The following is a 26,106-nucleotide window of genomic DNA, read 5'->3' on the forward strand; positions in this document are numbered from 1 at the left end:
CCTGTCCCTCACTCAGGAGGAAGTCCTGCCTTAGATTGGCAGGCAGCCAATCTGATTGGCCAGCAGCTCTCTGGTCCCTGCAGCAACAGGAGCTGCAGTGGACAGAAGAGGACTCTTGCTTCAACAAGCTCGAGTCTAAGCTATGGGACCGGACAGGAAGGTGCATTTTGGGGGTTCCAGGGTAGGCCAGGGGCAGGGTGGAATGTGAGCATTTGGGGCAGAGGCCTGGCGGCCGTCACCAGATCTTAAGAGGGTGGGAACCCAAAGTCAGAAGGGAGCTTCTGACAGAGGCGTACCCCATCCCTGCCCTTCTCACCCAAGACCTAAGCTTGTTTATTTTCAGGTTTCCCCTATGTCAGGTAACCCTTCCCACTATTGCATTATGGGTTAATTTGACATCTCAATGATGAGATCTTGAAATTTGTATGTTGAAACAAAAACCATTAATTGTTGACCTGTAACTATGCATGGATCGCAGTTATTGACATGAATGGCATTACCTCCATGCCTCTAGAGTCTTATATGAGTCTATTACCATGTGACCCTACACATCATACTGTGGGCAGTGCTATTCTCTAGTCTCACGTTATTCCTTGCTCCGCCAGCACTTTTATGTTACAATGGCGCACAGGCACACAGAACATCATACAACACCCACCAACCTAAAAAACTGAGGCTGGGCAGGAAACAGCCTTTAAGTGGCCAATAATTGGCTACTAAGGGCCTCAACTGGGGAAAGGATGGGAGGCCCATCTAAAGCCTTGCCCTCCCCGGTGTAAAATCGTTGCGCGGTCAGGGCGTGCGGAAACTCAGTTCCTTCAATTTCATTCTCCGCTTTCCCCACCCCTGCCTAAAACCCTGCCAGTGGGGCAGCACGAAATTAAGGCCATCGGACTGCGAAAAGATGTGCCCTTTATATAAAAAGATTAAAATGATGACAGAAGTGGTGATATTAAACAAACCTTACAATTAAGAAAAGCTAGAGCGTCCCTTTAAGGAAATAATTCATTTGGAGACAAGTCTTTTATTAATTTTGTTGTTTTGTGTTTTCCTTCAACATCCTGTTAAATTTACTTTGATGAATTCTATGGCTTCTATCCTCAGAAATTTAACACTAACCCAAAAAAGTTACACGTGGATCTGTTAAATTAGACTACAGACTTTGAAGTAAGTAATTTCCTATGTATGATGATATCCAGGTGCACTCAGGGTCTGTGCTAACATGAAGATATCCAGGTGCATCACACGCACACTAGAAGGGATCTGCATTTAATTTCAGGAGACAAAGTACACGTTCTCTTGCATCCCTGCAATGGACTTACCAGAGATCTTTCACACCAGTAGATCTAGTCAAATCATCACTCACATGGAAAGAAATATAACAGTGAAGAATTATAACTTTTGGGGTAGGCAGCTCTTCTAGTTTTCTTAACAAAACCGTTAAAATGGAACACATTGCTATTTGTCAATCCGTGCAGGGCAATTTCTGTTCCTTTATTAATTTTAATGGAATCTGGCATTTCAGACTTGCCCGAGAGTCAATCTGGAGCCGCCCAAACCCAGCTGGGTTAAATGGGTCATATTTGGTTGGCAAGCTGTAACTAGTGGAGTGCCACAGGGATCAGTGCTGGGACCTCAACTATTTACAATATACATCAATGACTTGGATGAAGGGATTGAATGTATGGTAGCTAAATTTGCTGATGACACCAAGTATGTATGTAAATAAGTTGCAAAGAGGAGGTAGAGAGTCCACAAAGGGATGAGGACAGGTTAAATGAGTGGGCAAAGATCTGGCAGACGGAGTATAAATGGGCAAATGTGAACTTTGGCATGAAGAATATAAAAGCAACATGTTACTTAAGTGAAGAGAGATTTCAGAAATCGGTGGTACAGTGGGATCTGACTATCTCATACAGGTATCAAAAAAGGTTAGTGTGCAGGTGCAGCAAGGAAGGCAAATGCAGATTAAGAAGGCAAATGGAATCTTGGCACGTATTGCAAGGGGGAACAGAATATAAAAAGTAGGGAAGATTTACTGCCGCTGTACAGGGTGTTGGCAAGGCTACATCTGGAATACTGTGCACAGTTTTGCTCTGCTTATTTTTTTAAAAAAGATACAAGATCATAATGTACAGGAGCAGAATTAGGCTATTTGACTCATTCAGTCTGCTCCGCCATTCAATCATAGCTGATAGGTTTCTCAGCACCATTCTCCTGCCTTTTCCCGTAACGGCACGGTAGCACAGTGGTTAGTACAGGGACCTGGGTTCAATTCCTGGCTTGGGTCACTGTCTGTGAGGAATTTGTACATTCTCCCTGTGTCTGCTTGGGTTTCCTCCGGGTGCTCCGGTTTCCTCCCACATTCTGAAAGACGAGCTGGTTAGGCGCCAAACTGTGGCGACTAGGGGAATTTCACAGTAACTTCATTGCAGTGCTAATGTAAGCCTTACTTGTGACAAATATATAAACTTTATTAAACCTTTGATCACCTTACCAATCAAGAACCTATGTCTGTGTCTTAAATATACTCAATGGCCTGGCTTCCACAGCCTTCTGTGGCAATGAATTCCATAGATTCACCACCCTCTGGCTGAAGAAATTCCTCCTCATCTCAGTTGTGAAGGGTTGTCCCTTTACACTGAGGTTGTGCCCTCAGATCCTAATCTTGCCTATGAATGAATACATCCTCCCCATGTCCATTCTATCCAGGTGTTTCAGTATTCTCGAAGTCTCAAGGAGATCCCACCTCATCATTCTAAACTCCATCGAGTACAGACTCAGTCATAGAATCATAGAAACCCTACAGTGCAGAAGGAGGCCATTCGGCCCATCGAGTCTGCACCGACCACAATCCCACCCAGGCCCTACCCCCACATATTTTACCCGCTAATCCCTCCAACCTACGCATCTCAGGACTCTAAGGGGCAATTTTTAACCTGGCCAATCAACCTAACCCGCACATCTTTGGACTGTGGGAGGAAACCGGAGCACCCGGAGGAAACCCACGCAGACACGAGGAGAATGTGCAAACTCCACACAGACAGTGACCCGAGCCGGGAATCGAACCCAGGACCCTGGAGCTGTGAAGCAGCAGTGCTAACCACTGTGCTACCGTGCCGCCCCAATGTGGCAATGAATTCCATAGGGTCCTCAAATGCTCCTCATATGTCAAGCTTTTCATTCCTGGGATCATTCTCATAATTGTGTTAGAAGCAGTTCAGAGAACGTTCACTTGACTCATCCAGAGGAAGGGGCCTGATCTTATGATGAAAGGTTGAACAGGTTGGGCCTGTACCCACTGGAGTTTAGAAGAATGAGATGTGAGGATGTTTCCACTCGCGGAGAGACTAGAATTAGGGGGACACAGTTTAAGAATAAGAGGTCTCCCTATTAAGATGGAAGTGAGGAATTTTTTTTCTCTCCGAGAGTCATTAGCCAATAGAATTCTCTTTTCCAGAAAGAAGTGAAAATTGGATCAATTAATTTATTCAAAGACAGAGTTGGACCAGATTTTTGATAGATAAGGAAATCAAGGGTTATGGGGAGATAGAGGGGAAAGTAGAATTGAAATCACAACCAGATCAGTCATTATCCTATGGAATAGCGGAGCAGACTTAGAGGATCAAATGGCTTATTCCTACTCCTAAGTCCTATGTTCCAATGACTCAGTACTCAGCTGGTAAGTAGGTTTCCAGCACTGTCAAGTCCCAGATCAACAGTATACTGGTCCAAAGCAGTGAGCCCATTGATATCAATGGAGTTACTCCAGAGTATGTACAACTCCTCCCAAGAGCTTGTATCATTGGTGACCCAAATGGACTCCAGGGATTGTAAACCAACAAGATCTATGATAAATAAGGTAATTCCTGTCAAATGGACACTGAGAAAATACTTAGAACAGAAAGTCCTTCTCCAATGTTGTTTTGTTCACAAAAATCAACACCTTCATAGGGGACTATTGAAAAAATTGTTTGAAAAGCGTTTTTACAAAGCAGACCAACAGCCAACACAAACATTGGTTCTGTACCTTGATTGAACTGTTTTTTTATGCACTTTGCTCCCCTCTACACGTCCCAGTTGTTTTTTCCTGTCTGTAACAAGTAGAAAACAACTCAGGCTTCCAGCCTTAACTGTTTCCAAAAGAATTACATCTATTACCAATGTCATGGTTAAATGGCCCATCAAAATAGAACCAATTTCTTACTGATTAGCTGTTTATTTCCAGCTACCTTTATGCTTAAAACATATTTTAGATGGTTCTCAAATATTATACTTATCCATTTTAACGCAATTCCTGTTTCTGTTCAGTCTTTGGCTGTGTAATTCTTTTGTTCAATTCCCTCAGCATTTGAGTTGCTATCCTAAATAGTTTTTGTTGCATTTATTGATTTTTTGCATCATTTTTGGTCCATTCCCCTTACCCTCACTTTCATTCTCTGTTCAACTCCCCAAAGGGAAACAAACTACTGACCACAGTATAAAAAGAGAATGACAACTGAAATTCTCAAAATGTCAGGGAGAATATGCATAACCATCAATACAGCCACCGGGTCACTTTAGTGGAACACAGGACACAACCACCAGCTCAACACTGGAAAGACCAAAACCATCTTTGGTCCTTGCTGCTTAGCCTGTGGGTGGATTACTCCCATCCCTCCCGTGGCAGGTTAGCTGGTGGGCAAAAACTGAAAAGAATCTAGCAGGAGTCAAAAAGTTGGAAACCCACCAGTGTAAAATCACTTTTCAAATCTCCCAATGACGGGATAATGGCGGGTCAATTTTCTGCTAGCTGATGGCATGAATGTATTTGCATCTCATGAATGCTCATTTAAACAGCTGCCCTTTGGCATCTCCTTAGGCCTTCCAAACTTGCATCATGCCAGTGTGAAATTCTGGTGGTCTAAAATCCAATGGATAAAGGGTGGTGGGCACAAGGCAATCTTCAGTTCACTAGAGACTTTGGGGTCAATGCAACAACCTTCCTGCCATAATGCTGCACTGCTTCTGATACGGTGCTCACCAGTCTGTTGGGACAGACCGGTTTGTGCCCTCTATCTCCATGCCGAGCTGGTCTTCATGGACAACACCATGCTGCTGGACCCATGGACTCTCTTGTCTTACCATCAGTACAGGTAAGTACAGTGCCTGGGGTTGGCGAGTACAGGGTCTCCTTCCCCTTGATGCTGCACATCAGTGTCTATCTAGAGAGCACTGTGCTATAGGACTCATGTAGCCACTGCAAAGGTTCACAATTCGGCCAGGGGTGGAGTGCAAGGTGAGGCTGACAGGGGAGAGGGAGGGGTGGTACTGACTAAGACAAAGAGGGGAATGTGGAAGGAGAGCTGTGCAGGAAGGGTGGGGGAATGAGTGAGGTCTCACGACGGCAAGCACAATGGCAAAGAGGTGGATGAAGATGACGAACAATGGAAGGCAGAGGGGGGAAGACCGAGGGGAGAGAAGCTGCACCCTAACAAAGCTGCATGAAAAGGTCACACACAAGGGAGTCAAATGAATACCACATTGTTTACTGGAAGGCGATGCACCAAGACTCCAGATGCGGTGGGTAAAGTTCCAAGTTGGTCATGGGTGCCTCGCAGGTGATGTGGTTGAATTGAGGAACAAGCTTCTTCTTGAGGCTGCTGGTCTTTTTCCTCTGGCATCCTGCACAGTCTGGTGAAGTCAGGTGGGCTGGAGAGATTGACACGATTGTGCTGGACTGGTATTTAAATATGGCACGTGAACCTTCGAACCCACCAACTGACAGCAGGCATGCCAAGTGACTTGGGGGGGAGCTCCTGTGCATAATTAGTGAGGTTTCAAGCATAAAATCTGGCGTGGGATTCTGTCATTCTTACCATCAGTACAGCCTGCAGAAAAAGAACCATTGGAGCTGCCCGCCACAATGCGTAGTCTCAAAAACTGAGAATTCCATCTATATTATTGTTGCAGATTCCATGCCACTCACCAAACTTTTGACTCAGACTGAACCAGATTGTTTATAACCTCAACATCCCATATAACATTGAGCTCTGTTTCTGACCCCATACGCTCTCTAGCACAAAGCCCCTACTTTCACACTCAAAATATTGCCCTTCTTTCCACTTCAGTCTATTCAATGCTAAAATCATCATATATGCCTTTCTCAAAGATTTAATTCCTCCAATGTTCTCCTTGCTGGGAAATCACCCATTACAATCTCAATATTCTCCAAAACTATTCTGCTTGCATCCTGTTCTGTGCTAAATCTCATTTGCCTGTTCTCCTCAACCTAGAAAACCTACACTGGAACCAGTCTAATCCCTGCATTGCCTTGCAATCTCCATAAGCCTAGCTCCATCACAAGCCTCAATGCCCTAATCCTATGACTCAAGCCTTTTGTGCATATCCTCCCGCTCTCTTCCAGTCAATATGCCCTTGGCCGCCTGAGCCCCATGCTCTGGAAATCCCCATCTAAACTGCTCCCTTTACTCCTTCCAGAACCTCCAGCACCTCTGCAATTTTTCAGATTCTCCCATCTACATTTTCATTCCTTGGCATTTGCATTTAATCCACTTGGTTTTGATGTTAAATGTTTGTGCCGCCATGTTCTGGGTTCCCTTGCCAGGAGGATGAATCATTCTGTCATTACCTGGTCTGGCCACAGCAATGGAAACTCCCAGCAATTCCTTCTTGTATCTGTATGTGGCATCAGAGCATGGGAATTCCACTAGAAGTTAAAAATGTAGCCTTTCTCAGTCACTCAAACAGGTTGTTTCAATTAGCCTGAGGAACAGAAATAGCACTCAGGCTCCCTCTGGTGTGTGAAGCAATCATTGTGCATTACTCTTTAAAATATGAAAGATATGCATATTTTTAAACTTTGTGTTATTAATTTGTGGCATACGGACATCACCAGCAAGGTCAGCATTTACTGTTCACCTTAGTAGCCTTTGCAAAGGTGGTGGCGGTTCAAGAAGAAAGCTCACAGCCACTTAAAGGGTCTCAATTGGTGTGAGGATGTGTGTGCTGCCTGAGGCCTTACCCGCTGCCCATTAAATCACAGCCATGACAGGGGCGGGCGGGTAGGCAGGCAGTGAGAAAGGGACCCGTGGAGTTTTACAGCTCCCCTGCCCCCTCCACAAGCCCACCTGCCGGGGATTGCAAAATTCTGCCTAAGCCGCAGACACCACGAGCAAAAGCACATTTATTGTCAAATCCTAGTTTGCCCAAGGCAATGTGTGAGACCTTTCCCGTGGACAACTGCGGTCCTTCTACTGATAACAAATCTACTTGAAAAGCTTAATAATAAAAATGACAGAACCCAAGCAGAATACAGACTATTTTGTTCACTGCTTCGAAGTATTGAAACCCACTTCAGGTATGTAATTAGAAATGATTTTGGAGTCGTTTCCCACGGATACAAATCAGTAAGGTTTTTTTAGTCTTGCTCACTTTTAGTAAAGCATTCACATAAAGTGGAATATTTGCACGATTATTCCTATTCATAAATTCCTTGGAAACTCTACATTGGCTACATTTGTTTGTCCTGTGTAACACTGATGTTACTGCAGCGTGTTTTTTGGAATACAACAGCTTGAACTGCTGTTTTTTTTCCATCTCTAAAGTGATCATTCAACATCAAAGAAATGGCATTTGCAGAGAACAGCAACTTCTTAAACAAAAGTTTCATTCCCCCTGCCTGTGTGCCTTCCAACAATGGGATCATACTGCCACCTAGTGATTAAACTATTAACCATAAAAACTGTATATAAGGGAGGTCCCACTAAAGAAGTCATATTTACACATAACAGTGGACACTAAAACGGGAAGCACAGGACAAGAAGCAACTTGATGCCAGAACAGCAAAGTGTGTACAGGTACATGGATTGTGACCATGGAGGGAATTGAAAGTAATCAAGAGAATATTGAAGTAATTTACAGAGGAATCTCAGAGAGGATAGAGCGATTGAATTTGGAGAATTGAATGAACCAGGATGTTGCCTTTTGTCTTTTCAATGAATGGTTATCTGTGGAGGGTTGAGACAACAAGGCAGGCAAAGTGAGCATTCAAGAAACTGAGGTTCAAAGTGATAAAAGGCCTGGGTTCTGACAACAGTGAGGGGAGATAGGGACAAAGTTACAAATGTAGATGAAAGCAGTTGTGGTAACAAAAAAGGTTTTGAAGTCAGGTATTGGTGGATAAGCTTTTGGTCACTTGTCCTAAAATTTCTTTAAGAGGCTCAGTGAAACTTGCACTAATTTATTTATTAATTTCAGAAACTTTGGCAGGAATTTTCCAGCCTTTCCTGCCACCAGGATCTTCCCGTCCCGCCAAATTCAATGGAATTTTTAACAGCTCATTGCATTTTCCATCCCAAAATTCCACCCATAAAACGGAGTGAATTTTGTTCAGTTAAAAATGTATTTATTAGTCACAAGTAAGGCTTACATTAACACTGCAATGAAGTTACTGTGAAATTCCCCTAGTCGCCACAGTCCGGCGCCTGTTTGGGTCAATGCACCTAACCAGCACGTCTTTCAGACTGTGGGAGGAAACCGGAGCACCCAGAGCAAACCAACGCACACATGGGGAAAACATGCAAACGCCACACAGACAGTGACCCAAGCCGGGAATCGAACCCGGGTCCCGGGCGCTGTGAGGCAGCAGTGCTAACCACCGTGCCACCCAATAGTCATAGCCATTACATAGCCATTATACAGACATACATCAATTCCCTGCAGCAGGGCGCATTGCGGGCCTTTACTAGCATGGCCCAGACAGCATTCTTTATCAATATCATTGAACACTGCTTTACACTTCATGGCCTATAACACTGCCTGTCCAGTGGAATCAGGCTAAGGCACTACAAGAACAAATTTTTCCCCCAAAACCTATTACCTAATTTTTCTTTCTAGTGTGCTTACAATTATCCTTGTAAAGGAAAATAATTTACATCTGTTAAATACTCAAAAAGATGTCAACATTTTACATCTCTTCCCAATGTCAAACATTCTCAGGTCAGACATTGATTAATCACGGGGTCATGTTTTCTACAACTTCCCCAATGGCAAGTGATTAAAGATGCTGCCTGGTTTAGATCAGCGAGCTCCAATTCCAATTCCCAGGCTCTGCTGGGGCACTACAATGACCCCCAGTGCTCCAGGAGTGGCAACAATAAGGAACACCTCTGCTAAGACTTGTGCTTAAGATGTACACATAAAGAACAGACACCTGAAAAATGTATTTTCAACCTAACCTGAGAGAAAGACCCTTCTTTGTACACCAGGAGCACTTTCATTTCCAATGCTGCATTTTTGTGGCATCTAAAAGGCGCACAAGTGTCGGTATGTTTTAAGCACCAAGCCAACAAATAATTGTAACTGAATGAAAGCTACTAAACCTTTTTTATTCATCCATCAATGGACATGGGCTTTGATGGCTGGGCCAGCATGCAGTGCCCATCATAATTGCCTTTAAGAAGGTTGTGGTGAGCTGCTTTCTTGAACCATCGCAGTCCATGTGGTGGAGGTATGCCCAGAATGCTTTTAGGGTGGGAGTTCCAGGATTTTGACACAGCAGCAGTGAAGGAATGGCAATATGGTTCCAAGTCAGGATGGTGAGTGGCTTGGTGGGGAACTTTCAGGTGGTGGTGTTCCCATGTGACAGCTACCCTTGTCCTTCTAGATGGTAGTGGTCATGTGCCTTAATGAGTTCTTGCACTGCATTTTGTAGGTAGTACACACTGATGCCACTGGGAGCGAGTGGATGTTGAAGGTGGGATAGCGTGCCAATTAAGCAGGCTGCTTTGTCTTGGATGGTGTCAAGCTTCTTGAGTGTGCTGGAGCTGCACTTATCCAGGAAAGGGGAGAGTATTCCATCACACTCCTGACTTGTGTTTTGCAGATTGTGGCAGGCTTTGGGGAGTCATGGGATTCCTAGCCTCTGACCTGCTCGCACAACCACAGTATTTATATGGCTGGTCCTGTTAGGTTTCTGGTCAATGGTAACCCCCAGGATGTTGATATGGGGGAATTCAGCAATGGTAATGCCAGGGGCAATGGTTAGATTCTCTCTTTTTGGAGATGGTCATTGCCTGCTACTTGTGTGGCACGAATGTTACTTGCCGGATACTGTCCAGGTCTTGCTCCATTTGGACATGGACTGCTTTTAGTATCTGAAGAGTGCAAAAGGTGCTGAAATCATCAGTGCACTTCACTACTTCTGACCTTATGATCTCAGTGTTAGGATGGCCACAAAGGCCACAGGGGATTGTTGATAGATCTCCCTGTGGGCTTCATGGAGTATGAGCTCCAAAGATGTGCAGGTCAGGTTGAATTGCCATGCTAAATTGCTACTTAGTGTCAGGGGGACTAGCAGAGTAAATATGTGGGGCTACGGGGATAGGGGCTGGGTGGGATTATGGTCAGTGCAGACTCGATGGGCTGAATGGTCTCCTTCTGCACTGTAGGGATTCTATGATTCTATAATTGAGCAGACAGAGGCTTGCCCAGTAGGAAGTGTTCAGCATGGACATTTAAACCTCTTACTTCACCCGGACCAGTGTTGTGAGGTGTTGCACTACCTAGCTGTGAGCCGTGGGAGTGGTCTCTTCCTTTGTTCAAGATAAAGGGCTCTTGGTGATGGGAAATTGGCTTTTGGCTGAATTATTACATTGGCAACAAGGGAAAAAAAATTTCCATCTCCCTCCTCCGGACAACCCTTAAGTCAAGAAGCTTCTCCGGTAAGTAAAAGCCATTATGTCTCTTTTCAGAAAGTCTGAACCCTATGATACCAGTGGGAAGACTGGGCCCAGTACACTGAGCATGTGTTACTTCTTCCATGCTAATAACATTGAAGGAAATGAAAAACAACAGGAGATATCATTGATGGCATGTAGGGCCCCACTTCCAGATTCCAAAAACAAAAATAAAACCAAAATGGTACCGTTTATCACATAGCAGGCAGACAACTACTAAATCACAGCACAGTAAAGAAGAGCATTGAAATCTCACAAATCCCTACATTTAAAGATAAATTGGTTTCAGTCTATATTTCTTTGTACTAAAACAGAAGGTTGAATATTCTTACTCAAACAACTTGTGGAATAGCGCAGGATTAACACACTTCATGACCCTAATGAAAGATGCACAACCCAGTTTGTCACTGGAATGTGCGAATACAAGGTGCACAATGTGTAACTGCCTTACCTGACAATGTGGGTGTGGGTTTGAACATCCCATCATAGCACCTTTATTTTCAAAAATCTGAAATCAAAATAGTAACCAAATCTGTGAGAAACAATGACAAAGAAAGTTACCATTTCATTCAAGTTGATCAGCAATGGATGCATGCATTCTTTTCAGATGTTTTCTCTCAGACTTGTAAAGAACTGGATCAGAAAAAAAATCTGCTCTTTAGAATATTTGGTGTTGCTAAATCAGAATGTGGTTTCTGATCACATCTACAACGTTCCTGTAATCATTTTTAAAAGGTACTTCATGTCACCCAACTTGGTGAAAATCCAGGCCTATATCAATAAAAGGTTCAATAGTTCTTACTGAGCCTTTTATTGATATAGTCCTATTGATATAGTGGAGGTTCTCCTTCACTGCAATCTTAGTGCCTCAGTAGCTGTTCACTCAAGTAGTGGCTATTCAGCAGTTTCTGAGTCTCAATTACTTACTAATCCTGGTCAACATCAATTCACAGCCCTGGCCCTGCAGTTTCAGTACAAACCTCAGATTCCCTCAGCAACACAAAACAAAATTCCAAATAACTTTAGCCCAGATGTTTATGTACTATCTAAACTGTATAAAATTTTGAAATTTTGCCACTCAAGCTTCATGGTGGTCAGTAAATCTTATGCCTGGTTATAAGAAAAAGATTGCATTTATGTAGTATCTTTTATGACTTCAGGATGCCCTGAAATGCTTTCCAACTAATAAATATACTTTTTAACTGTATACGCACATAAAGTATCATGTGATGAAAGTATCATGTGATGCAAGTTATTGCAGTAAACTCTGGGTACTGTAGTCTACTACTGATTTATGGTGATTACAGCACTCGATGCATCGCTAACAAATAACATTTAAAATCCTTGCATCCAACCCAGGTTATATTTCTAAGTCAATCCCCATGCTCCAGAAGAGTAGGCCCATGGGGAGGACAAAGTATTAAGTAACCAACTTTTCTCAGGATTCTGTATGTTTTTGTGGCTGTGTCTTTTCCAACTTCTTACGCTAACCTGACTGAAGGCGAAAACGGATAATGGAGAATGATAAAACAAAATTAAAAAAGCAATTTGATTAGTTGACATTGTGGTGCATACTATTATGGAATAATCTGACAGCACAATTTTGCCAAATACTTGCTTTTTGCTGCCATAGTATATACACACAATGATCTTTTACTAGCATACTGTAAGCCATTAAGATTTTAGGTCACAATCAATTCATATGATAAATAATGTACCTATCCATAGAATTTTCCACAAGACTTCATTGACATATTTCTACATTTCAATAATCCCGAACTGACTAATGACAACGAAAGTTGTCATGGTGCATTGGGGAGACCATGCAGACGCTACGACAGCGGATGAATGAACAGCGCTCGACAATCACCAGGCAAGAGTGTTCTCTTCCTGTTGGGGAACACTTCAGTGGTCACGGGCATTTGGCCTCTGATCTTCGGGTAAGCTTTCTCCAAGGCGGCCTTCGCGACACACGACAGCGCAATCGCTGAGCAGAGACTGATAGCCAAGTTCCGCACACATGAGGACGTCCTCAACCGGGATCTTGGGTTCATGTCACACTATCTGTAATCCCCACGATTTGCCTGGGCTTGCAAAATCTCACCAACTGTCCTGTCTGGAGACAATACACATCTCTTTAACCTGTGCTTAACCCTCTCTCCACTCACATTGTCTGTACCTTTGAGACTTGATTACCTGTAAAGACTCGCATTCCAACCATTATTTTGTAAATTGAGTTAGTGTCTTTATATGCCCTGTTTGTGAACAGAACTCCCACTCACCTGACAAAGGAGCAGCGCTCCGAAAGCTAGTGGCTTTTGCTACCAAATAAACCTGTTGGACTTTAACCTGGTGTTGTGAGACTTCCTACTGTGTTTATCCCCTTTTAAAGCCCATCAGTTTCTTGTTTTACCAGCCTTGCTGTTCTTTCTGTTCTTTCTAACTGACAAAAGCTTATTTGCAAAGCAAAACATCTCAAGCCTGTTGTAACGTTGAATACTAACAATTTCTACTTACGTAGTGCATTTAACATGGGAAGGCAATGGCCTAGTGGTATTATCGCTACACTATTAATCCAGAAACTCAGCTAATGTTCTGGCATCCCGGGTTCGAATCCTGCCAAGGCAGATGGTGGAATTTGAATTCAATACAAAATATCTGGAATTAAGAATCTACTGACGACGTGAAATCATTATCGATCGTCAGAAATACCCATCTGGTTCACTAATGTCCTTTAGGGAAGGAAATCTGCTGTCCTTACTTGGTCTGACCTACATGTGACTCCAGAGCCACAGCAATGTGGTTGACTCTCAACTGCCCTCCAAGAGCAACTAGGGATGGGCAATAAATGCTGGCCAGCCAGCGACGCCCATGTCCCACGAATGAATAAACAAACTTAACAGAGTAAATGTCACAATCGCTTTACAGGAGCGTTATCAAACAAAATTTGACATCGAACTATATTCTGAGATCTTAGGATAGGGGATCAAGAACATGATCCAAATATGTAAGTTTTAAGGAGTTTCCTGAATGAGGAGAGATAGATAAGATAGAGATGTCCAAGTATTCTGTTACTCGGGGAAAACAGCACATGAAATAGGGATGGAGGACCGTGTTAAAACAGATACACATGGTTCTGTATGCTAGGAATATAGAAGGAATATGGCACATCTACTTAAAACAATAAAATGAATGGCTTTCTGCCTCTGGTTACCTGCACCCACTGATATGTCGATCCTAGTTCCACCATGAGTTCTGCCCATTTGTCAATCACGGCTCTGATTTCTGGAATGGACATCAATGGCAGGGTGATGTCGGAATGTGGATGGAAACACATGACCTTACTGAAAGAGAATGTGCAACTGAGTACAGGACACAAAGCAATAATTAAAGGATTGAACCATCCCTGTAATATGGAACACTTAATTACCACAAAACAATTATTGCAATATTGAGCTTGCAATGGGTGTCCAAAAATAGAATTGCCACCAATGCAGTTTTTATCTAACAGTTCACTTCTGCGTTATCCAGAAATTGCTGAAGTATAAGCCAAGAGGCTCCTTCAACAGCGCCTTCCAAATTTACAACTTCTATCACCTGGAATGGCAAGGGCATAAGACACAAGGGAGTGCTACTACCTGCGATTTCTCTCTAATCCACATACCATCCTGACTTAGGACTATAAGCCGTTTCATCGCTTGCACTGGGTCAAAATCCTGGAACTACCTTCCTAACAGCACTGAGTGGTACCTACATCGATTCAAGAAGGCAGCTCAGCAACACCATCAGAAGGGTAATTAGAACATAGAACAGTACAGCACAGAACAGGCCCTTCGGCCCACGATGTTGTGCCGAGCTTTATCTGAAAAAATAATTACAGCTGGGCAACAAATGCTGGCCTTATCAGCAATGCTCACATCCTATGAAGGAACTAGAATGCAGAAAAGATTTACTAGAATGCTACTGAGACTTGATGGTTTGAGTTATAAGGAGAGTCTGGATAGACTGGGACTTTTTTCTCTGGAGTGTAGGAGGCTTAGGGGTGATCTTATACAGGTCTATAAAATAACGAGGGGCATAGATCAGCTGGATAGTCAATATCATTTCCCAAAGGTAGGGGCGTCTAAAACTAGAGGGCATAGATTTGAGGTGAGAGGGGAGAGATACAAAAGGGTCCAGAGGGGCAATTTTTTCACACAGAGGGTGGTGAATATCTGGAACAAGCTGCCAGAGGTAGTAGTAGAGGCGAGTACAATTTTGTCTTTTAAAAAGCGTTTAGACAGTTACATGGGTAAGATGGGTATAGAGGGATATGGGCCAAACACGGGCAATTGGGATTAGCTCAGAGGTTAAAAAAAGGGGCGGCATGGACAAGTTGGGTCGAAGGGCCTGTTTCCATGCTATAAACCTCTATGACTCTATGAATTAAAAAATGCCAACAAAGTGGCAATTTTACAAACCCATGCTCCCTATAAAGAGTCTCCCACCAGAAGTGGATATGAGGGACTTCAGCATCAAATTCCTCAATTTTTTCAATAAAAATAAAATCCAATTAATATTTCCCTCTCTTTAGGCCTGACTTGACATTGAATTCACTATTACTTACTCGAACTGGAGTTAGTAATAAGAGTCTTTGCTGTTCATTTCATAATTCTTCAATCCGAGTGGTTAAGGAGATAGTTGTTTATCCTGTTCATAAGAACATAAGAACTAGGAGCAGTAGTAGGCCATATGGCCTCTCGAGCCTGCTCTGCCATTCAATAAAATCCTGGCTGATCTTTTTGTGGACTCAGCTCCACTTACCTGCTCGCTCACCATAACCCTTAATGTCTTTATTGTTCAAAAATTTATCTATCCTTGCCTTAAAAACATTCAATGAGGTAGCCTCAACTGCTTCACTGGGCATGGAATTCCACAGATTCACAGCCCTTTGTGTGAAGAAGTTCCTCCTCAACTCAGTCCTAAATCTGCTTCCCCTTATTTTGAGGTTATGCCCCCTAGTTCTAGTTTCACCCGCCAGTGGAAACAACTTCCCTGCTTCTTTTTTATCTATTCCCTTCATAATCTTATATGTTTCTATAAGCTCGCCCCTCATTCTTCCGAATTCCAATGAGTATTGTCCCAGGCTACTCAGTCTGTCCTCATAAGCCAACACTGTCAACTCCGGAATCAACCTAGTGAATCTCCTCTGCACCCCTCCAGTGCCAGTATATCCTTTCTCAAGGAGACCAAAACTGTACACAGTACTCCAGGTGTGGCTTCACCAGCACCTTATGCAGCTGCAACATAACCTCGCTGTTTTTAAACTCCATCCCTCTAGCAATGAAGGACAAAGTTCCATTTGCCTTCTTAATTACCTGCTGCACCTGCAAACCAACTCCTTGAGATTCCTGCACAAGGACACCCAGGTCCCTCTGCACAGCAGCATGCTGCAATTTTTTACCATTTAAATAATAGTCCATTTTGCTGTTATTCCTACCAAAATGGATGACCTCACATTTACCAACATTGTACTCCACCTGCCAGACCCTCGCCCACTCACTTAAGACTATCTATATCCCTTTGCAGACTTTGTGTCCTCTGCGCACTTTGCTCTGCCACCCATCTTAGTGTCATCTGCGAATTTTGACACACTACATTTGGTCCCCAACTCCAAATCATCTATGTAAATCGTAAACAATTGTGGTCCCAACACTGATCCCTGAGGCACACCTGTTCACAAAGGTCCCAGATGCCATGTAAACAGTACCGTACCATTTCCATCTCCCTTCCCAGCAACTTCTAGTGCATGACCTCTTGGAAATAAAAATGGGAAAGAGTAACTCTATGTCATGGATCTGCTGGGCAACAGCAGTAATAAGAATTTAACCAGGCCTGATAGGATGCGATCTGCCCAGCAACAGTTAAAAATCTGCCTAGCAACAGCAAACCAGCATTCCAAAAGGCATTTCCAGTAACAAAATTTGCAGGAATCTAATCATGAAGCAGTTGCAAATTGCCCTATTAGTAGGAAACAGCTTATCTGGAAGTCTGAGAGATCAGTGGAGGTATGCACATGCTAATTTCTAGAGGCCAGGAATTTGAGATACAGACAACCAAATGCACAGAATGACAAATCAAAGAGGAAAATGGTATAATTGTCAATATCCTCAGAAGCAGGCAGGCAGTTTAAATCCAACAGCCCGTCCACAACTCACAGCCAGAAGGCCCGCATACAAGTCCTAGAGCTAAGGCAGCAGAGGAACCTTTGTAAAGGCAGTTTAAATATCTTTGCTAGACCAGGAAAAGATGTTTCCGAGACTTGATCCTCAGCCTTACATTGGGTGCCAACGAGAAGCTAGATTTGATGTAAAGATATATTTTTGAACAAAGGGGTAATTTCTACACGTGTATTTAGTGATTCATATGCTTAATTTTCTTATTGTAATTTTACATGTGTATTTGTCTTTTTTATAAATTTATTAAATAGTCTTTAATAATTGGTATACGACAACTGGACTGACCTGAGTAATTATTGTCACATGTATTAAAGTGAAAAGTATTGTACCTTGCACGCTAAACAGACAAAACATGCCATACATAGGGAAGGAAAGGAGAGAGTGCAGAATGTAGTGTTACGATCATTGCTAAGGTGTAGAGAAAGATCAACTTAATGCGAGGTAGGTCCATTCAAAAAGTCTAATGTTCTTGAGCCAGTTAGGGCCATAACAGAGGTTTACAGCATGGAAACAGGCCCTTCGGCTCAACCTGTCCATGCTGGTTGGTATGTGTCCTCAGACTTTTGTATCTTTTTCCTGACAGAAGAAGGTGGAAGAGAGTATGTCCGGGGTGCATGGGTCCTTGATTATGCTGGCTGCTTTTTCGAGGCAATAGGAAGTGCAGACAATGTCAATGGATGGAAGACTGGTTTGAGTGATGGACTGGGACTTAGTTCACGACCCTTTGTAGTTTCTTGCAGTCTTGGACAGAGCAGGAGCCATACCAAGCTGTGATACAACCGGAAAGAATACTTTCTATGGTGTATCTGTAGAAGTTGGTGAGAGTTGTAGCGGACATGCCAAATTTCCTTAGTCTCCTGAGAAAGTAGAAGCATTGGTGGGCTTTCTTAACTATAGCGTTTGCATGGAGGGACTAGGATAGGTTGTTAGTGATTTGGGCATCTAAAAACTTGAAGCTCTCAACCATTTCTACTTCGTCCCCATTGATGTAGATAGGGACATGTCCTCCACTATGCTTTCTGAAGTCAATGACTATCTCCTTCGTTTCCTTGATATTGAGTTAGAGATTACTGTCATCGCACCAGTTCACCAGATTCTCCATCTCTTTGCTGTACTCTGTCTCATCATTGTTTGAGATCTGACCCACAACGGAGGTGTCATCAGCAAACTTGAAAAACGAGTTCCATGATATACAGAGGGAATCGTTCGGAGAATTCTTTGTCATGTTTGTTTCCTCTTCCTCCACTACATCAAAATACAATCACTTTGCTTAAAAAAACAAAGCCACTATAAAAGATACAGATTTTCCATTGATACCATATATATTCACAGCATCTTCACTTTATAGGTTCTCACAGAACAGGTATTTACCAAGCTCCTCTAGCAGCTTTTGTCTGGAACAACGGGTGCTCACCGAGACCTAGGGGTTCAAAAGAAAATAGGGTATTACTTAAAAGAAGTGGAATCCAAGGAAATCACTTTTACTGAGTATTTAAATTGATTTTATAATACAACTGTGACAAGAGTAGTCCTTGTACATGATATAATTTTTGCCCTTTAGTTCAAAACAAGTATTTACAAAACCCTTAAAACCCAGTGGTATAGTGATATTGACACTGGACTAGTAATACAGAGATCCAGGGTAATGTTCTACAGACCAGGGTTTGAATCCCACCATGGCAGGTGTGAAATTTTAATTCAATAAAAATCTGGAATTAAATGTCTAATTGTGACCATGAAACCATTGTTGATTGTCGTAAAAACCCATCTGGTTCACTAATGTCCTTCAGGGAAGGAAATCTGCCGTCTTTAACTGGGCTGGCTCACATGTGACTCCACATCCACAACAATGTGGTTGACTCTTAAATGCCCTCAGGAATGGGCAATAAATGGTGGCCTAGCCAGCAACATCCACATGTCATGAATGAATAAAAAAAAGATTATCTGGTCACTTCTGTTTGCTTCGGGAAACCTTGCTATCCACTATTTGGCAGCTATATTATAGTGGCAAAGGTAGTTAATTGGTTATAAAGCACTTTAGGACATCCCAAGGTCATTAATGACATGATAAAAATGCAAGTTCTTCCTTTCTTTCTCTACCATTGACTGCTTCCCTTTTCCTCTTACCTCCTATGAAGACCTGAAACCAGAATTAGAGCTCTGAAGCAATTATTTCATTGATTGTTGTTTAAATTTTAAGTTTATTTATAGCGTTGCAATAGGCTTACATTAACACCGCAATGAAGTTACTGTGAAAATCCCCCAGTCGGTGCCTGTTAGGGTACACTGAGGGAGAATTTAGCTTGGCCAATGCACCTAACCAGCATGTATTTTGGACTGTGGGAGGAAACCGGAGCACCTGGAGGAAACCCACGCAAACAGAGAGGAACAAGCAGACTCCGCGGAGACAGTGACCTAAGTTGGGAATCGAATCCGGGTCCCTGGCGCTGTGAGGCAACAGTGCTGACCACTGTGTCACCATGCTGCCCCTTGTTTATGAAGGATGGCAAGCCATCAGAATCTCAGCCTACAGGGGAGATTTTGATATGAGGATCTTGGGGGGGCTTTAGATCTAAGATCCAATGGATACTACAGTAAGGACAGAGCAATACCCTGACCCAATGCTGACTGGTCTTCCTGCCACTTTGAAACTGAATATTGAGCTGTACTATCCACCATTACTGGTAAATCGGAGAAGTGAGGTAACAAGCCTAACACTTGGGACTGGGCTCGGACAGAGAGTGACTGACGTTAGATGGTGGATGAGGAGCAAAGTTTGAATTCTGTCGCTGCGCATGTGGCTAGCATTGTATTCCTCAGCTCGCACGAGGATGGAGGTGAGAACTATTCTTCAGACTGGGACTGAGAAATCAGGACTCATGTTTATTGTGGAGAAACTGTGATCTACCTAACAACACTAAGGATATATTGTAATGTGAGAAAACACTTGCAGATGATTAACAATAAAATTCCCAATCCATACAAGACAATTGAAACTGTTGAAAGATTTTAGAAAATATTATAATAGGTGAGAATAACATGGGGTTTAAAGTACCTGGGTCTGGAGCATCTGGTTGTAGACTTGGAAAATCATTATCAAACACGTAAGTACTTTCATACTCTGGGTTCACCTTTACAATGTGAAATGAAAATATAAATTATTTTCTGCCATATCTGCAACAAGCATCATTTGAACAGTCAACTTTACAGTAAATGTTTCCTTTGGGAGATCAAATGCAACCCTTCCAACAGACAATATGATTTAAAAGAGCCGTGTCACCATGCAACATTGAATGTTAGTCTATGGGCTCAAGAATGGTATCAGTTACAGGAATTACAATGATTTTTATTTCTAAATATGTTTGAATCTTTGAAAAAAAATCTTGCAAAGCTAATCACACAAATTTACAACTGTGTAAGCCCCACCCACCAAGAGCTACCATCCAATCCAGCTCTTCAATGCTCGGCACCGCCTGGGCACTAATTTCCTCATTGAAGGGCCTCAATTAGTGATGGAGGTGAAAGTCTATCCACAAGAGCCTTCCTGTCATGTACTTAATCAGGCAGGGTTCCAAACTGATTAAATGCCCCTCACTACCAAACTCGCCACCGAGACCGGCATTAATTTCACCCATTATTAGTCAAGTGACAACTACCCAGGCATACATTTTATCATATACCAGAATTGCCAAATTCAGTAATTAAAGAGTGCAAAGCCAGTTTGTTGTAAAAACACAGGTATATACAAGGTATCCTTTTGATAAGGGAATCTGTAATCCCCTAGTCAGTCTGTCCTGCACACAATTCCAATCCCAGAGTGGCAATTGACTCTTACTGCTAGCAATGAAAAATAAAATCTCATTCTTCCCGCCTCTCCCCAATTAGGAAAGAATAGAAAAGGGTTTTCTCATGAAACAATTTTAATTTTAAAGGGCATTGATCCCCCTAACTTGACAATTGAGATTCACAAATCAGCCTCTCAAATTTTCTGAATCCTTTTCAAGGCATCAAGATTTTTTTGAAGGCAACACGGCTAAATTTGAAGATGTGATCTTACAAATGAACTATTTCAAGCAACTTCAAGCAAGGTTTCAAGCAAAGCATTTTGTTCTATTAAAGAATCTTGAGATGAATCCTTGTATCTGTCTAACCTGACTAATAAAATCTCACATTGGATAAGAGTTTTGATAACCATGTCTTAACTTTCGACCTTAACTACACTATGGACACCTTGAAGAAGTGAAGTTACCTATCGGCTGTTGTACATATTTAAATTCCCTTGGCCTTTAATATATACCCATTTAGTGTGTTTAGATTAGTTTGAATGTTGTCGGGAAATGTAATATTACCAATCCTCGATCTGCCAATTTTAAAAATTGTTTGTAATTCTCCTATTCCTGTGATATCAGTAAAACAAAATACAAATTGTTTCAGTAAAGACCAATGGTAGTATACCCTGCATCCAACTTGTATCTCAATGGGGCCCAATTTTAACTCATTCAAAATCCATTTACCTGGACAAATTAAACTCAATGTATTTGTACAAAGGTTTCTGTGAAGCAGTATTTCCAGAAGGTTTTGAGAACTAGAGCTATACTTGAGGCAGAGAAGAGAAATACCAATCAGCACGACTGCTGACTTCATAATTCAAAATGCTGAATAGTTGATGTAGAGCAGCGTTACAGTATAGCCCACTGGACTACAGCACCATAGATCAGCTATCACAGAGCATCTGTTATCCTGTCTTTTCGGCTGTCCATGTTTGCTCTTTTATTGACTTTTTATACACTGTAGCTACAACATGGCTTGCAGGTTGTGGATACGATTGGCTAATTGAGGGATTAGCTCAACCACCTTTTAATGGCATTTCCACCATGAAGAGCTCAATTGCCTTCCTGCAGGGACCCATCTGCCCAAAGGCACAGACATTTTCTGGAGTTGATTGCTCACCTATTCACCACTTGGTAATTGACCAGTCTGCCATCAATACAATTGCAGGTTTTAACACCTGACCTAACAGTCGACTCAAGCGCAGCAGAGGAAACAATTGTAATAGCTTCCAGATTATCTATTGAAATAACAACCCTATGCAATTAATTTCAAGAAGCCAGGACTGTAGAGTGACCAAGGACCTAATCTAAGAACTAATCTTGCTCTTCTATTGATGCTTCAATGTGGCAAACATGAAAAACGTGTCGTGTATCAGGGTTCAACTGAACAAGGTTCGTTAACTACTAACACTAATTTCAATACTGTATGCATGCTATGTATACGTTACCTCCCCATTTGCCCTCGTCGCTCCTGGACAGAGCGGGTTAGCTGGATCATGACGTGCAATGTTCACCTCTGTTTGTTTCTCAACTTGTCCCTTCCAGGGACGTTTCATCCGGTGAGCAGAGACCAGGACCCACTCATCACGAAGAGGATTGTAGCGGATGTGCTGGTGTTCTAGTTTTAGAAACAAATTGAAAACATGGTGAGAACTATCTTATTTCTTTATTTTTCCTTACCAACTACTCATTGCTGCATGACCAGTGCAATGAAGCTATTGTGAAAATCCCCTAGTCGCTACACTCCGGCACCTGTTTTGGTACACTGAGGGAGAATTTAGCATGGCCAATGCATCTAACCCGCATGTCTTTTCGACTGTGGGAGGAAACTGGAGCACCCAGAGGAAACCCACGCAAACATGGAGAAAACTTACAAACTTGCACAGACAGTGTCCCAAGTTAGGAATTGAACTTCGGTCCTTGGCACTGTGAAGTGGCAGTGCTAACCACTGTGCCACCGTGCTGGTAATAAATGGAGAAGCAAGAGGAAACAATTAGAGGAAGTCCAAGGTCTGGACGTTCACCATGATGGAAGAGGCCGAATCCTAAAGTCCTGCCCCCAAGCACAATACCTACCATTTTCACAGGAGCAGGAATAGACTTGGGTCAGGATTTCCACATTTACATAGACAGTCACCCATAGAAATCAGCAGCTGACCCCACTCACGTGTGATTTTGTGTTACATGTGTCTGAAATCTGACATGCACACATTAGACCTGATAGGAAAGGTACCTTTGGATATGGTCTCAGTACATATTTGGGGGCAATCAGATACTTTTTGGTGGAGGTCAGGTGTCCTTTGCAATCACTAAACATAGACATGAATGCAAGCAAAAAGTGCATAAATTCATTGGAACTGTGAAGCTCATTGGAGCTGTCCAAAACAAGTGTTAAACATGCCAAGATTAACTGTCAAAGTGAGCTATTAAAAACTGTCAAGATGAACTGTCAAACAGTCTGAAAGATGTGCTGGTTAGGTGCATTGGTCATGCTAAATTCACCTTCGCTGTACCTGAACAGGCACCGGAGTGTGGCGACTAGAGGATTTTCACAATAACTTCATTGCAGTGTTGATGTAAGCCTACTTATGACACTAATAAATACTGCCAAGACATGGAAAGCTCCTGCCTTTTAATTCTTTGAAAAAACTGTTTTGACTGTTTAAAAAAAAAGACTACTTGCTATTTCACTCTGTCCATTGACATAGGCCTTAGGCTTACCATTACTGGATTAGTGCTGCATCACTGATTGCACAATTATCCATCTCCACGGTAGGATGCCTGCCATTTCACTGTTTGACAGCTCCAAGTGGTTATGGAATTCCAATGCTCGTTTAAACAGAGGATTATGCATTTGAATGAAATGCTTATCAGTAATAATGCAGGTGAAGGAATGTAAATGAAAGAGCGTGTTTTCTTTTAGTCTTCAAAAGTCACTTGGACTTTATTTTGTTTAATCTCAGCATGGGTCCTGAGATCTGCCCATGGTGGGTACTGGTTAAGTTCATATGGTAAGTGCAAGGGCAAAGGGTGGCAGGGCATAGATGTGATATGGGGAGTGTGAGGACTGTTTTATGTTTCTTTTAAGTCTTCCACAAAGTGCCAGTGCACGCGGTATGCTTTCCACCCAGCACACCTCTGCACTTGGAAACCTTCGCACTTGCTCTGGGGTTGCCCAGCCTGACTCCCTGAGAAACCTACAACCCAGAATGAAAATCCCAACTTTCCGGCTACTTTCTCCTTGGTTAGGTTTGTGGGGCTGGGAAATGTCCGAACTCTGCGCTGCAGACCCGAAAGCAAAAATTCAGGCCCAAATTCAAAGTCAGTGACACCTTGGTGGATTCAGGGTGAACTGGTGTCTATGTTCAGACAAAGGTATTGTGTGCAGGGGGTGGGGGCAGCGTGGGTTGTAGTTTTTCAGAACTTGTAACACTGATGGTATTTCAATTGAATATTAGGATGTGTGCAGAATCAAATAGGACTGAGAATTATGGTGGCAAAGTTGAAGATGACTATAAAATTTAGGAGAAGTGACAAAGACTATGACCCAGGAGAACAAAATTCTGACCAGGACTTCCTGTGTAGCAAATAAAGCTGAAAAACCAGTAGAAAACAGCCATAAATTCAAGTGGTAGGAGATGGGTTGGAAACTCTACAAAGTTACCTTAAAACAAGCATTACTCCCTCCTCCTAGTCATATCGAACTTTCATGATGAAGAAATTTAAAAAGTAGCACAACAAGGGTGTCACATCTCAAAGATATTAACAGACTGATGTAAATTAAGTGGGGTATGCTGAGAGAGGACAGATGGCAGAACATGGGGATGGACATGGACAGATTCTTGACATTCCTGAGACACATTTGTGATTGCCTTACACAATCAGGCACTTATAAAAGGTTTATTTCAGCACGGAGCATACTAATTAATTGAAATAGGGGAAGGGGGTGATCAATTTAAATATCGGTGACTTTTTCCTTGATACTCCAGGTTACAAACTTCGGTATTTGGGGCTTTTTTTTCCCCTGCTGACTCCCTTTAAACTAAGCTACGGGGGGGGTGTGATGGGAGGTAGGGTTGAAAGTGTTCGTGCATTTACGGTAGTGACTTTTAAGGGGCGTCTTGACAAATATGTGAATAGGATGGGAATAGAGGGATATGGTCCCCGGAAGGGTAGGGGTTTTAGTTAAGTCGGGCAGCATGGTCGGTGCAGCCTTGGAGGGCTGAAGGGCCTGTTCCTGTGCTGTAATTTTCTTTGTTCATTGCTAACTTCTTTACAAGTGCTCCAAGCAAATGAAAATCAACCAGTCTAAAGGACTAACTAACAAAACTAATTCAGAGTTCGATTAAATACTTACACTAGGGTTGTATGTGCATATATCTATTCCAGGCAAGGGGATGACCAAGTTGGTTAACTGAATAGCTTCATGCATCTAACTGTATTTTACATATGCGTAGTGATGTTCAATTCTGAAGACTATTACTATAAATTAGAAACCAAGGTTAGGTGGCTATTAACAGTATCCATAATAGATAACTACATTAAATCAATAGTTCTGCAAATGAGCAACAGTAACCCATGTACATCAACCTTAGCAAACTTAATTATGCTTAAAATACAAAAGTTTTAAGTATTACAATCAGAAATTAAGATGGAATAGATATTTCTTGTAACTTCACAGAAGACAAACTCACCAGAGGAAGTTAAATCCTGTCTGATACCATCTAGATACTATTTTAATGATGCAATAAATGCTAATTACAACCAAAGACACAGTAGCAGTAGCAGTGCTGCTTCACAGCGCCAGAGACCTGGGTTCGATTCCCAGCTTGGGTCACTGACTGTGTGGAGTTTGCATGTTCTCCCTGTGTCTGCGTGGGTTTCCTCCGGGTGCTCCGGTTTCCTCCCACGTTCTGAAAGATGTGTTGGTTAGGTGCATTGACCCGAACAGGTGCCAGACTGTGACGACTCAGGGAATTTCACATAACTTCATTGCAGTGTTAATGTAAGCCTTACTTGTGACTAATAAATAAACTTTACTTTAAAAGTTTCTGGTGCTGAAAATTAACTGTTAGAAATATGAGGTCTCATTCATTCAAGTTTTAAAATCAGACCCAATTTTTAAAAACTTTTCCTTTGTCTCTTTTTTCTCTCCCTTAATCTAATTTTACTCCCCCCTCTCTTTGCTTCTCTTTCTGTTCCTGATTCAACACTGAATTCACCCACTCTAAAACTAACGCCACTTTCTCAATCCTGGTGCTTTTTTATTTAACACTCCTTCAGCCTGATTGATTAAGGAGATACTCTCCCCATCAGGAC

General features: G+C 42.4%; 1 protein-coding gene across 3 annotated transcripts in view; it reads right to left on the reverse strand.

Moving 5' to 3' along the window:
* Positions 1-26,106, reverse strand: part of galt (galactose-1-phosphate uridylyltransferase) — a 60,072-nt gene that overhangs the window by 33,397 nt on the left and 569 nt on the right. For 2 of the 3 annotated variants that reach the window (XM_078220482.1, XM_078220500.1), the window contains exons 2-6: positions 22,236-22,405; positions 20,013-20,088; positions 18,329-18,377; positions 13,954-14,083; positions 11,191-11,247 (exon numbers count right to left, since the gene is read on the reverse strand). In XM_078220482.1, coding sequence (XP_078076608.1) covers positions 11,191-11,247; positions 13,954-14,083; positions 18,329-18,377; positions 20,013-20,088; positions 22,236-22,405 — 482 coding nt within the window. Of the gene's footprint in view, positions 1-11,190; positions 11,248-13,953; positions 14,084-18,328; positions 18,378-20,012; positions 20,089-22,235; positions 22,406-25,144; positions 25,270-26,106 lie in introns of those variants that run through there. The other variant, XM_078220491.1, reaches the window with a different exon arrangement.

This window comes from Mustelus asterias, chromosome 1 (genome assembly GCF_964213995.1).
Source record: "Mustelus asterias chromosome 1, sMusAst1.hap1.1, whole genome shotgun sequence".
Taxonomy (NCBI): Eukaryota; Metazoa; Chordata; class Chondrichthyes; order Carcharhiniformes; family Triakidae; genus Mustelus; species Mustelus asterias.